At 38.2% G+C, this 14,469-nt stretch overlaps 1 protein-coding gene across 6 annotated transcripts in view; it reads left to right on the top strand.

The window, feature by feature from the left end:
- RBBP8 (RB binding protein 8, endonuclease) overlaps positions 1-14,469 on the top strand; it is a 44,101-nt gene that overhangs the window by 6,615 nt on the left and 23,017 nt on the right. For 5 of the 6 annotated variants that reach the window (XM_035125556.2, XM_035125551.2, XM_035125555.2 and 2 more), the window contains exons 2-7: positions 1,614-1,837; positions 5,966-6,008; positions 10,035-10,130; positions 10,840-10,952; positions 12,638-12,713; positions 13,838-13,989. In XM_035125556.2, the coding sequence (XP_034981447.1) occupies positions 1,726-1,837; positions 5,966-6,008; positions 10,035-10,130; positions 10,840-10,952; positions 12,638-12,713; positions 13,838-13,989 (592 nt within the window). In that variant the 5' untranslated portion in view covers positions 1,614-1,725. Of the gene's footprint in view, positions 1-91; positions 231-1,613; positions 1,838-5,965; positions 6,009-10,034; positions 10,131-10,839; positions 10,953-12,637; positions 12,714-13,837; positions 13,990-14,469 lie in introns of those variants that run through there. The other variant, XM_035125553.2, reaches the window with a different exon arrangement.

Genomic DNA, 14,469 nt, shown 5'->3' with positions numbered 1-14,469 from the left:
GTGTCACGTGGGGACTTTGTTTTTGTTTCCCCCTCCTCTCTTCCTTCTTTCCCCCAGCCGGGTAGCCGGCTAAAAGCTTCAGGCCAGGCCACGTGTTGAAGAACTTTACTTTACTTTATCGCTTTGCCCTCCCTGCATCTTGTTCGATGTTTGCCTCTTGCAATGCTACTAAAGCTGCAAAACTACCCATAGCTTTCTGGGGTGTGTTGAAGGCACAGGAGCTCTGTGAGGTAGATACGGGGCGGGGGGGGGGGGAAGTTTATTTATTTATTTTACTCTTTAACTGCCGGATGTGAAGAATAAGGAAAGACTTTTAAAGCTCTACTATGATCTGTTTAACTGTTTAAATCGTGTGCTCTGAAATGGAGGCGGAGGAGGAATCTTGTAGTGAAATGAGTGTCTGTAAACGCAGGAGTATGTGGCCTTTCAGACATTGGATAACAGCTGCCTTGGAAACTCCAATTGTTCTAGGCAGTGCTTTTTCGGGGGGGGGCAGGGGTACTCGTACCCTTAAACATTTTGTGAATCTATGTTTGTCCTCATTGAGGGGCAGTATTTCAATATGAGTAGGAAAATGATTGCACCCCTAAACATTTTTTAGAAAAAAAACACTGGTTCTAGGTGCGTTTTTGCGACTCGGAATTTCATTAGCGTGAACAGTTTCTGAGCTCTGGGTCATAGCTGCCAGTTTCCCCTTTTCTCGCAAGGAAGCCTATTCAGCATAAAGGAATTTCCCTTAAAAAAAGGGAGAACTTGGCAGCTATGCTCTGGGTGCAGTAGTGCACCTACTGGTGAAGATATGGACTATTGCTAAACTATCAGTAAAATGAACTCTTAGAACTTTAAAATAAATGGTCTTAGTCTTGGTCTTTACTTCCACAGACAAATGGCACAAGCGAGGCATGTTCACCAGTGAGGGGATGTACTAATCTCGAACTCAGTCTCTGAACAGTATAAATTGGTACTTATAGAAGGGAATTGCATGTCATGTACTGGAAACAGTCTTTCAACTACCTTGAAAATACCTTGTACCTATTAACAAATGGATGACTGTGCTATTCTGTTGCAGCAAAAGCAACAAGGACCCTTGTGGCACCTTAAAGATGAACACATTTATTATGGCATAAGCTTTTATGGACTAGTGTCTATTTCATGCTTCTGTTGAAGTCTTATGCCTCAGTGATTGTATTAGTTCCAGAGGAAGCAAGTTAGTTCAAGGCCACTTAGCCTGAGCTACCGTAATTACTATTCAGGCTATACAAGGGTATCATAATCATCATCATTCAATTCATTTATGTACTGCTTTTCAGCCCAAAGGCCTCCGCAGCATATTAAAGCAAGCTATGCAGTAGAATACAGTAGCATGCCATAAATCAATCAGCAAGTAAAACAAGGCAATAAAATTGTAGCATAAAGACAAAAGAAAGACTTCCTGAACTAGAAGATTAAAGGATGCTGTTACCAAACACACATACCTATATGTAAGAATAATACATCCCCGTATTGCTTCCCCTGCTAGAAGAAAAGGAGCTTAAGGAAACAAGAAAGCAACCATGTGTTTCCCCAACTGTTGCAAGTCATACACTGTAAATGTTTTCAACCTGTCATTGCAGGCATCTCATTTTCTATTTAAAATAAATCAACGGTGTGATGTAAAACTAAAAGAGTGGCAAACAGCAAAAACTGCATAAAGACAAGTGAAATACTCAAAACAGAAAACACAAGATGAGCGCCTCTGGAGGAACTTGTGGAAGTCCAAACTCCACAGAACCTGCTCCTGATTACTTCAAGGAATTGTGGTCCAAACTGAAGGAATGCCATGATAAAGAAGTAAAAGGTAATATTATGGTTGCTGATCTATAATAGGCCAGTGTGTTTACCAAATAAATATATCATAATTAGCTCCTGATCAGCTGGTATTTCTGCCTTGTTCAGAAAACATTTGGTGAAAACATAGCAAGATGTTAATCATGTGGTAGGGTGTGTATGATAATTGCAGATGAATGTGGGTTGATGTTGAGTTGATATTGTTTGACTAGACTTGGTCTTTTCAATGTTCCATTATTTAAGCAGGATGTTTTGTTGAAGTATTGAACATTCTAGTAATGGAATAATCTTAAATTAAGATTTTCTGGTTTATCAGTCTTTCTCCTGCTGGATTTTTTACAATGAACTGTGAAATAGAGTTAATATTTTGCAGAATGCTGTAGTTTCCAGTCTAAATCATCACCAGAGTACTTGTGATGCAGAAATTGAGTAATGGTGTATGGTGTACAATGTACATGATAAGTATTTTCTAGGTGTTGTTCTTGGAATGTAGAAGTGACAGTGAAACCACAATAGAGTCTTATGGAGACTCTGATGGAGCTAATCATGCAGAGCAAAGCTATGTATTTTAAGTGAGAACTTAGTCCCTTTCAATTGGAGATAGACTCTTGTGTCTTATAAGATTGCAGCCCCCAGTCTCATAACTGGAGATGTATCTTACACACACGCACACAAGTAGCAGCTATGAGTCTTCATGCATTTGCATTCTGTATGCAGACAGAATCATGCAACTCATTCCCAGGAATGTCAGCAATATTAACAGGCAACATCCGAGTGGTTATTTTTATTATTATTACAATTAATTTATTAATTGCTTTCCAAACCTCCATCTCAAGGCAGTTTACACATAAGATAATTAAAAACAGGTAAAAACAACAAATATATTTAAAGGGCAGGACGAAAACCAACAGCTGATTTCACCTAGCAAACTAGCCTATATTGGGGAACAGATACACCCAAATAACAGGTGCTGTTTTGCCTGTTGCAGAAAACACTGTCCAAGCTACTAGGGATACCAACGATAGTATCAGGCCAAATTAAAATCCAAGAGAGAAAGTGATATCTGGGAATGTTGCACATAGAATAATTAAAACAGCCCAGGTTAGTGCATTCAACAATATAGCAGAAGTCTACACTTCCTTGCTGTAGTGACCCCCACCCTCTCACTCGGATTAAGGGATCCTGATAAAAGATGGGGTGTGCGAGGCATAGTACCGTAATTTCCTCAATATATTTTACCTTCTATAGGCCACAAATCATGTCCTGAACTTACTAGGTTTATTAGCTTTAATCCTTTTGGCTCAGTTCATTCTTCAGCTGAGTTTTTACATTGGGTGGAATGTCGTCAGTGAGGCACATGCTGAGACATCATCAACTCAGGATTTTGCAATCATAAGGAGTGCCTGTATGTCATGAAGCCGAATAACAGAAAACTTAAGTTAAAAAACAATTCTGTCTAATGTTTTTTTTTGGAGTTTGGAATAATAAAAACTTGGGGATGACCTTTCAAAAATACATAGGCCTGTATATTCTTGGAAATAGGTCCCTCTGAAATAAATGACACTGAATAAATTTAGTTAGATTGACTATGGGTGTGTCAGTGCAGCCTTGCCATGAGGCAGATTTTTTCATGCCTAAACCTTTGTTTCTGTGTTCTACACAATGATTAGTACAGTTAGATGCTGTAGGAGTACATCAAAGACATGCCTGAAGGATAGTTAATTTTTGCAAAAGGTGGGGTGCCTCCTATAGAACTGGGTATAGTGATATTTAAGACACATCAAACACAGACTTGCCTGGACTTTGCTTGTTTCTGAAGTCTATAAATATGAATTAAAGCTGACTCATGAATTTTGAATTCTAAATGTCAGCAAAATTGACAGTAACCAGAGAAATAAGTGCCTGATGCTCATTTTGTTGTATTTCCATGTGCAAACTTCATTCTTGTGCTACCAACAAAAGCAATCAAATGATGATGTTAAGTTTCTTTTAATTTTTAACAACATGTTTTGGAGGAAAATACAGTCTAATAAGTTGCATACTACACTTAGTGCTGACTGCCTAGGCTTCAAACGCAACCTTCATTTCATGTCACAACTTTTCTCTCTGCTTTGGTTCATGGCTCCAATTAGACAAATTCATTGTTGGATGATGATGAACTCACAAGCCTGATTATTAGAATAAAAGCACAGGATATTAACATGGTTATGAAAAACTTTCCCAGAAGTTATGCTAAGGATGGAACTACAGTGGTACCTCAGTTTTCAAACATAATCTGTTCTGGAAGACCGTTCGACTTCTGAAATGTTCTAAAACCGAAACTCAATAGCTGACAGCTAGGCTTCAAGGTCTTGCACTCAGCAGAAGCCACATTTCCTGTTCAAGTTCTGAAACGTTCATCAATGGAGACGTTCAAAAATTGAGGTACCACTGTACATATATTAGTGTAAGGGAGGATTTTTAAGGGCAGAGTTTATGGGAGGAGGTGGCAAACCTCAAACCTTTCCCTTGTAATCCATCCTGGTGGCTCCCCCCCCCCCCACATTCCAAACATGTATTCAACTCTGAAACCTGAAATAAATCAAATTGGGTGACGTGTGTGTGTGTGTGTGTGTGTGTGAGAGAGAGAGAGAGAGAGAGAGAGAGAGAGAGAGAGAGAGAGAGAAATGTGTGTGTGTGAAGTACTGGGAAGAAGGTTGTGGAGGAGAAGCCACCCTCCAGTTTCCTCCACGAATGTCCAAACATTACTGTTGAACTGCAAGCACTCATTTGAGAAATGCATGTAATGCGAGTTCCACCCTTTGCAGAATTAGGTTATAGTTATAACCTAAAGGTTATAACCTATAAGTTATAACCTATAGGTTATAATTCAGTTTAATCTAACCTAAATGAAAATTTTGTGCACAGTGAGCTGGCAGATAAACAGTAAGTAAGTGGTAAATCTTATTCTTGCCATGCATTTAATGGGTTTTGCTCTGTGTTCTCTTCTCTCATACATTTTCTCGGAAGACAGAAGGGCAACGCTGTTAAGGCAAGTTTACTTACTTTTAAAAAATCTCATTAGGACTAATATGATTTAAGCACAAATACTACATCTTTGATGGGGCAGTCTGTTTTATTGAAGGAGAATAGTGGATAAAAAATAAATGTTCTAGTGATCTGCAAAGCAAACATAATTTTTCAGAATTAATACAATTTCAGACTTCATACCCAAATTCTAATTTATTGATTTAGGATTGCTCCAGAAAGTTTTTTGAAATATTCTGATAATTCCTGAATTCAGGTGAAGTAGTATTACTGTAGTTTTGCCTTTGTAGTATAGCTTATTCAGTAGCAACTGAGGCTGCTAGTGTTAAAATACCAAAAACTGTGCCAAACAGACTACCTGTTCTTACAGGAGCCTCATTGTTGTGCAGTCTCATTCCTTCTGATGGGTGTGGAGAAGGATTAAAGCAGAGCACTTTATTAGGGGTCTTAATTTTAGATATCTAATTGTCTTGCCAAATTGCAGCCACATTTTAAGAAAAACTATTTCCTAACTGATCTACATGATCAAGCATAATTGAGTGCTTAAAGAGATAAGAGCCCTCTTTTCCTGTCTTCCCTTAATTTTTCCTTTGAAGCCATTTTCATGCATTTTCTATTTTGCCTTTCTTTTGTAATGGGGCATGGCATTAATGTGTGGTATGACTGTTGCTTTCAAAACAATAAATGTTGGCCAGCCTTAGTAACTAGCAAAAAAAAAAAGTGCCCAGAACCCTGACCAAGGACAGCTGGTGAAACAGAAGAGTGAAATTGTTCTTGCATTCATGTTGCACTAATTCTTTTTTCCATCTGGAGTGCTAGCAACTTCTTAGCTAAATTTCTATAATGTGCTTTTTTCAGGGCTACCTGTGAAGACAGCATCCTAGGAACCATTGGTTCATTACCTTCTTTTGAGAACTGAAGTATCAGAAAAACAAACTATATTTTTTTGAAATAACTTGTTCAGAACAATAACCCTGTAATTTAGCCCCAAATGTATGCATTTGTTAGTAGTTTCTACATATACATACAAAGACATTATTCTTCATTAATTTGTACCAGTATATGGAAGTTCAAAATATAAATTCTTGTTTTTCTCTTTTTCTTTCATTAGGATTACTGGCAAAGATCACCAAGCTGAAAACAGAAAGGTGTTTGTAAGTATCTCCTCATATGCCATAATTCTTAATTTGATTGAAATAGTTGCATTTACTAACTGGTCCTCAGAGGCTGGTTTTTCAGACAGAGTCTACTATTTTATTTTCTAGGAATGATAAAGCAAAAGGTTAAGGACAATATTGCAAGGATTGTAATAGAGGCAACATTTCTTATGTTTAGCAATCAGTTACATTAAAACTGCAGTACTATGCACACTTTCTTTGGAACAAGTCTCATGGAACTTGGTTGAATAAAAAAATTCCTTCAGTAGCACCTTAAAGACCAACTAAGTTTTTATTTTGGTATGAGCTTTCGTGTGCATGCACACTTCTTCAGATACTTCTAAATTCAACAAGTCTTACTGAAGCAGAACCAGCATGATTTCTGCAAGGGTAAGTCCTGTCTCACTAACCTTGTAGTATATCGAGGATCTACAAGGATGTAGATATAGGTGTACTTTGATAAAGTCACTTGTCAAAGCCTTGAATAAGCCTTGGAGTTATGGAATAATAGGAGAGGTTCACTTATGGATCAGTAACTGGTTAAGCAGCAGAGAATAGGAATTGTGAATGTGAGGGCTATCCAGTATGGGTGAATAGGCAGTAATATGGCAAGTTCAATTTTATGTAAAGTGATGCAAATGGAGCCAAACAATTCTAATTTCACATATACACTAATGGGGCCTGAACTGGAAGTGACTGAGTAGGAATGATACCGAAGGTCGTAGTAGATAGCTTGATGAAGGTGTTGACCCACTGTGTGGCTGCTGTGAAAAAGACTGTTTTAGGAAGGAATTTAAAACCTGCCAGTATCAGAATACCATTAATACAAATTTATGGCGATACCACACTCGGAATATTGCATTTTTGTACTCCAACTTCAATTTAAACTTTGGTAGAGTGATTGTGTTTGGAATAATATTGTCATGTATATCTCCTTGTTAAAAAGTTTCCATCCTCAGAGTTGGTGGAAGATGGGTATTATTGCTGACTTTCTCTTGAGATTTAATACATACCAAGCTAAATGGCTTAATTATTACTTGCTGGAGTCATCCTACAAGTAGTGCATTGTAGATATAACAGTCTTCTATAGGAGTTCTTGTTCTCCCCAACTCTTTCTGAATACCTGAGGTTTAATATTTCAGCACTGATAACCAGCCAGACAATGAGCTCCTTATGCTGCACCCTGGTTCAGCGGTGAGGCTAATGGTCTTGGAAATGCAGGGTCAAGGACCACTCATTAGGAAGGCTATTTTCATACCCGAAGAGCCTGTCAGTTTTGTCAAGCAGCATCATGACAATCATGCACTATTTTCTTTTTCTTTTTTTTAAACACTTTTTGCTCCGATCTTAGAATGTGAGTGTACTTATAACCAAGTGAACCTACCCATGCTTCACTCATAATAAATACTATATGTTCAGTGACATATATTTCCTAGCAAGTGACTTGATTACAACTGAGTAGCCTGAACATGTTTACTTAGAAGTAAGTCTCAATGAGTTTAATCCAATTTGCTCTCAGGTAAGTTTGCTTAGAAATTCTGCTTTAATGTAATGTAATTGCTGCTTAGCTTTAGAATAAATTCTAGCTTTAGACTAATTCCTTCCAGTAGCACCTTAGAGACCGACTAAGTTTGTCATTGGTATGAGCTTTTGTGTGCATGCACACTTCTTCAGATACCACTTCTGAATAATAATAATAATAATTTTTTATTATTTATACCCCGCCCATCTGGCTGGGTTTCCCCAGCCACTCTGGGCGGCTTCCAACTGAATATTAAAAACAGTACAGCATCAAACATTAAAAACTTCCCTAAACAGGAAAAAGTGTGCATGCACACAAAAGCTCATACCTATGACAAACTTAGTTGGTCTCTAAGGTGCTATTGGAAGAATTTTATTTTATTTCATTTCGACTACGGCAGACCAACACGGCTACCTACCTGTAACTAGCTTTAGACTAAAACTGGAAGCTTTTTGAGCCACAGGTGAGACTTTTATGCATGATTAGAGGATTGCATTCAGTTGCCTAGGCCACCATGTTGTGCATTTCTTATGCTGTCTTAGGTGGCTACTTTCTTTACTGGCACAATCACTATGCCTATAACAGGTATTCAAATTTTGTGTGTGTGAGAAACTCAAGCTGGAAATCCTATTTAGTGTTTGTTTGATCTGCATGCTATGCATATTTAACTGGAAGCAACCCCCTTTTGGATATACAGTGGTACCTCAGGTTACAGACGCTTCAGGTTACAGACTCCGCTAACCCAGAAATAGTACCTCGGGTTAAGAACTTTGCTTCAGGATGAGAACAGAAATCGTATGGTGGTGGCGCGGCAGCAGCGGGAGGCCCCATTAGCTAAAGTGGTACCTTAGGTTAAGAGCAGTTTCATGTTGATAAAGGACCTCCAGAACGAATTAAGTTCTTAACCTGAGGTACCACTGTAGTGAGAATTTCTTCTTAGTGAACACACATAGGATAGCAGGATAGCACTGTTGTTTAAAATACTTTCAGTACAGTATCGCTGTAAGGTTCCCTTTGTTTCATGTGAGTAAGAAATACTGGTTTGCCTAATGCCACCCAGTAGTTATTCATAGCTGAGCTGCAAGCTTAAGTCCCTAAAATATAGCAGCTTCTAAGGCACGTCTGGAAAACTACTACACACTCCAGTCAGTTTTGAATAGAAGTGTTTATATTTGGTGTCTGTTGTTCTCAAAGCTTGACTGCCAGCATTTAAAAAGAGGTGCCACATCAGTTGTTGCTACTGTTAATATGGCTTCCGCGTTATCCTCACATAATTGCAGTTATTGTTAGTAAAAATCCTTCTTGCATTAGTTAAATTGTGTTTGTTTTCTTGCCACTGACGAAATCTAACAAAAACCAGCCCTGAACTGCTTGAGTTGCAGAGAGCTAAATGGTGTGCACAAGGGGATTGTACATTTCCCACCTGCACAACTGTTTGTTATTAGATGTGGACCTTCCATCCCACCCCTTTTCAGGCCAGTATCATGTGTAAATGTGCAGTGCTGCCACCACTGCATTTAATTTAGGCTCCCTCAGAAAGACAATATATAAATTGAATAACTAAAACAAATTATAGTTTGGCCAGACTATTACAGTTGTACCTTGGAAGTCAAACGGAATCCGTTCTGGAAGTCGGTTCAACTTCCAAAGCGTGGCTCCAGGAAGCTCCTGCAGAAGCCACAGAAGTCAGACGTTCAGCTTCCAAAAATAGTTCGCAAACCGGAACAGTTTGACTTTCAAGGTACGACTGTATTTGTTTATCTTATTCCACCTTGTTCTCCCTGCTCTATAAACCAATCTGGGACATAACTACCACACATTAGATTAAATGTGTAGTGTGCAGCATCAATCTTTCTTCTTTATTTTTAACGCTGAGCATAAGGGACTCTGATTTTCACTGAGACCATGGGAGTGTCTTATCTGAGGGGCATTTCCATGTTGCAGGGGGTTCATGGGGATCACAGCTAAGGGGAAGAAATGGTTAAACCTCCCCATATGCTACTGCTTTTTTTAAAAAAATGTGAGCATCCTATCCATGCATGTAGAACAACTTCACCATTCTGATTCATTAAGGTTTCACAACTGTATGCTCCTACCTGAGAGTAAACTCCACTGAACACACTGAGAAAACCTGCATAGGCTTGCACTGTAATTTGGTTATCCTCATTTAAATAATTCCCTGCAGCCCATTGTAATGCAAAGTTTTCCTTGACAGAAAACACATGCGCAGAATAGCTATAATTTTGTTGTACTATGCTACCACTTTCCTCTTCCATCAAGCACCATCCTTCTCCTCTGTCAAATTCATGTTACTTATAGTGGAAGCCAATGGAATTGTGACCATGTGAGTAATGTGCTTTGTACTGCAGATGAGTCATTTTGTTAGTCTGGTTAGCACAGTTTTCTTACTTTGTTAACTTTGAGTTAAAATGATGTCTGCTTAATGAAAATACATCTATCACATATACAATTGCTGTAAATGAATTTCCATTTATGTTTAGGGATGCAGAAAGACTTGAAGAGTTTTACACCAAAAACCAGCAGCTTAGAGAGCAACAAAAATCATTGCATGAAACAATTACAGTTTTAGAAGATCGGTAAGTAGAAATTACCTCATTTTGATGGTAAGATTTAGCCATAATTTTTCTTTTTTTGAAAGCCCTGCCGATGAGATTATTGTTTGCTGCTTGTATATAAAACTGAGTAGTAAATAGCTTACTAAATGGAAGAGGTGATAATGGATGCTCTCCCTGACTTATTTTAAGTTTTGAAATCAAAGCCTTTTGATTTGTATTGGACAACATTTTTCAAGGACGTGGAAGTTCATTCAGTGCTATGAAGCATGTAACCTTGTATGGTGTGTGTGTAAAGAAATAAGTTCAAATAGATGTATTCTAACTTGACCATCCAGAACTATTTTGTTGTTCTGTAGGTAGGAAAGATTTAGGAAGGTCTTTGATAGTAAAATCAGAATTGTGCTTCTGATTGCCATGTATCAAAAAAGGTGTTTTGCATAAGAAGAGTGGTTGATAGCCAATATTTTGAAATTCTAGATCATCTATGCCACACTTCAGGTTGTAATCCTAAACACACTTACTAAGGAGTAATTTCCACTGGACATTTATGGCCTCTTGTGCAGTGGTTCCCAATTAAGTAAATACTTTGGGCCCCCTGTTTTTCAAAAGCTAAGCCATGGACTTCCTACTTTTGAAATGTTGATAGATCAGTGGTATGCCCTGAGTTATCTAGTACTTAAAAAAATTATTATGCTAATTTAAGATATCTTTTTTCTTCTAATTTCTATAGGTTAAGAGCAGGATTATGTGATCGTTGTGCAGTAACTGAAGAGCATATGAAGAAAAAACAGCAGGAATTTGAAAATATTCGGCAACAGAACCTCAAGCTGATTACAGAACTGAGTGAGTTTTATCTTCCTTGAATCATTTCATAATATTGTGACCTCTTTACATGTGATCTGTTATTACACTCTTTTGAGTCAGTAATGGTCAGTTTTTCTATATTTAGATACTAAGTTGTCCACAGAAAATACTCATTATGTCTGATGGACCATTCATTCCCCAAACAAGCTTATACTCATAGGCTCCATTGTACCTAATATGCAGGAGTGTACTGTTAGCCTCTTAAATTTTGGAATGTCTAATAAAACACTACTTGCTTTCAAAATTGTTAATATAATAAGATAAAATATGGAGAAGTGCTTTTTTCCTGTCTTTAAAATGTCAGGAACTACCACAAGCATAATTTGGGTGAATTTGAGTTGTAGCCCAATAACATTTCACTTGGGCTTGACTCTTTGGATAAGATTTGCTCACACACAAAGTCATGTCCCGCAAAGCTATGGTTTGTTTTTACATACAAACCTATGGAAGCTTACAAACCATGGTTAGGGAAGATACCACCAAATCAAGGTATCAAATCACAGTTTGAAGATAATTTGCAAAACACAGCTTGTACCAATTGTTGTCTGCCGTGGCATCCGAATTCAAAAACCAGTGACAAACCATCATCTCAACAGAAGCAGAGCAGCAGCACAGAGTTAGGAATTGCTCTGCCTCAAGAAGCTGCTGCACTATAGAAACCAGAGCGAATCATAGTTCTGAGCAGATAGAAAACAATAGGAGACAAATAGTTCTAAATTATTATTTACCGTATGCTTGACAGCTCAAAAGCGTTGTGGGTAAGCACAAACTATGGTTTGCTATGGTGTATGAATTGAGCCCAGAGTCTGTTTATTGCTATAGATGCCTAAAAATTCCATCCCAAACCCAGATTATATTTGGTTTATGACTCGTTTGCAGGGTAGAGGGGAAGGAGCCGAACCTTTTCTGTGTTTGACTTGACTTGCTTTGGTCTCCTGGAGGTGTTTGCTCTGCTAGCACAATTATACAATGTTTCTGCTATACAATTGCTATGTTGATTGTTTGAGGAGTGGAGGGTGTTGATGTATTTTCCTCCCATTAATTAGGTACTGCTGGATTCAATGAAATTTTGTAATGTTACCACTTTCCCTTTAATGAGATTGTGCTGCTTTGCTTATAGACAAATGGAGAACTCTTCTACATCTTAGGTTCAGGGGCCTTCTAAAGAGAATCAAAGTTCCTGGATATAAACTATTACTTGACTTTCTTGTGAAGGGAGTACAGCTCACAGATGCCCACTAATTTGAATAGCATCATGACTTTGGTCAAGGATAGGATAGGAATAAAGGCACATCTTTGCAAACATCACACAAGACAGTGGGACCAGTATGTTTTTTTTAATGTCCTTTCCTTTACATCAGCAGTCTTATTTTTTTCTATGAAGCAATATTCTCATGTGATGAAAAAGTCAATTAGTAAGTAATTTGTTGCTGGATTTCACAGTTAATCAGTGTGATATAATTAAGTTACAAATTGCATTTACAACATTCAGTTAGTGACTTGGCTGGAACTCTTTATTTAGAATGAAAACAAAATGTATTGGAGTACAGGTTCATGCAAGTGAGTTTTTTAGTCATCTAATGGATTTCCTAAGACTAATAAAGAAATAAAACACAACTGGAAATTGCCATGTTATTTCTTTTTTTTTTTTTTGCATATTTCAGTGAATGAAAGAAACAATTTACAGGATGAAAATAAAAAGATTTCTGAACAGCTTCAGAAGATGCAAGAGAAGATAGAGTAAGTATAATTCCTGTTTGTACCTATGCAAATAGATGTAGGGAAAGGTTTGTCCAGGAAGTGATGGATAATGACGATAACCAAACCACAGTAAATCAGATAAACCCTGTCTCATCTCAGTGTAACACCCTCCCTTTCCTGAGAGGGAAGGAGTTGCTCATGGAGTGCTGAAAAGTTGGATACCAGAGTCGCTCCACATCCCAGCACTTTACAAAAAATGTATTCTACTGTCTTCTAGTTGAGGAAGGTAAGGAGGTAGTGTATCTCATGCCATGCTGCTAAGTTTTGGAGCAGATGGAAACAGTGAAAGAGAGACCTGTGTTTCTACTACTCCAGGACAATATAAGAGTCTCTTCTACCTCTGTACTTTGTTCTCCAGTGGGTGACTGGTGGGAGGGGTCATAGCAAAAGCAGTGATCTCTGGCAACTACAAAATATGCTTGGCTGGTAAGCCAAACCAGAACTTGTGAAAGGTTTGGTAAATGAGCCTGTTGTCATTTCCAGCTATTCCTTTATAGTCCCACTGACTCCCTGATCTTTTGTTTATAATTTACGTTTTCACTGCCAATGTTTCAGCCACTTATTTTAGCTTCAACCTGCCAAGACATTCTTTGTTCTGTCCACCACTTGCCTTTTTATTAGCACCTTCTGCCAGGTTCCCTCCTTCTAATCCAGGCATAGGCAAACTCCGGCCCTCCAGTTGTTTGGGACCACAGTTCACATCATCCCTGACCACTGGTCCTGTTAGCTAGGGGGGGTGGGAATTGTAGTCCCAAAACAGCTGGAGGGCCGGAGTTTGCCTATGCCTGTTCTAAGCAACAGTGCCACTCTTTTTCCAGAATTTAAAAGGACTATTTCTGCCTTCTCTAAGGCTACATTTCCAGATTCAGGCAGGTAGCCATGTTGGTCTGACGCAGTCAAAATAAATAAATAAATAAATTGTTCAGTAGTACCTTAGAGACCAACTAAGTTTGTTCTGGGTATAAGTTTTTGTGTGCATGCACACTTCTTCAGATACCAATTCCCAGTGACCCTTAATGCACTCTTGACAGATCAACCCTTTCTGTTTTTTATACCGTAGTATTTACAGTAGGCTTCACATTAATTTTGTTTGTTTTTCTTAGGGAACAAGAACAATACACGGAAGAGTTCGTTCCAGATTCACCTGTTCAGTCACTTTCAATGGTTAATCAACTGCGCCGAAAACAGGAGAAAAGACATGTCCAGTACACAGAACAAAAGGGTCCAGATTCGGAACAGGCAGGAAGACCTCATAGTACGCTTTTTCAAAATCTATTTCCCTGCTAAAAATGCTAAGAATAATTACAGTTTGAAGGAGGTCCCCTTTATACAATATAAAAATATACAGTTCGGAATCCTTCCTTTTAGGAAACGGTTCTGAATTTCTTTACTAACTGTCTCAGACTACCACCTAATGGACAATAAAAGTATTTCCATCCTGTTATACCCACAAACAGAGCCAGTTATTTTAAAGGAATAGTCTTAACTCCCATCAGGTCAGTTGTCAGAGGGGAAAACTGTATGAGAGGAGCTGCTCCTGAGCTGGGCACTGTTGCTCGCTCTGTTTCTGGATCTGAATGTGGGGGAGAATACCTCTAGGCAAGGGGAAGCTCTTGGTCAAGCACAAGGCAGAGAATTACCATTGATATTAAGGAGGAATTCCTGTAGGATGCCATAAATAAACTTCATTTTATAAAGATGCTATATCTGATTATGACCTTTATTTTTCTCTTTC

The sequence above is a fragment of the Zootoca vivipara genome, chromosome 8 (assembly GCF_963506605.1).
Source record: "Zootoca vivipara chromosome 8, rZooViv1.1, whole genome shotgun sequence".
Taxonomy (NCBI): domain Eukaryota; kingdom Metazoa; phylum Chordata; class Lepidosauria; order Squamata; family Lacertidae; genus Zootoca; species Zootoca vivipara.
Note: the sequence above shows the minus strand (reverse complement) of the source record. Positions and strands in the feature narration are given on the sequence as shown.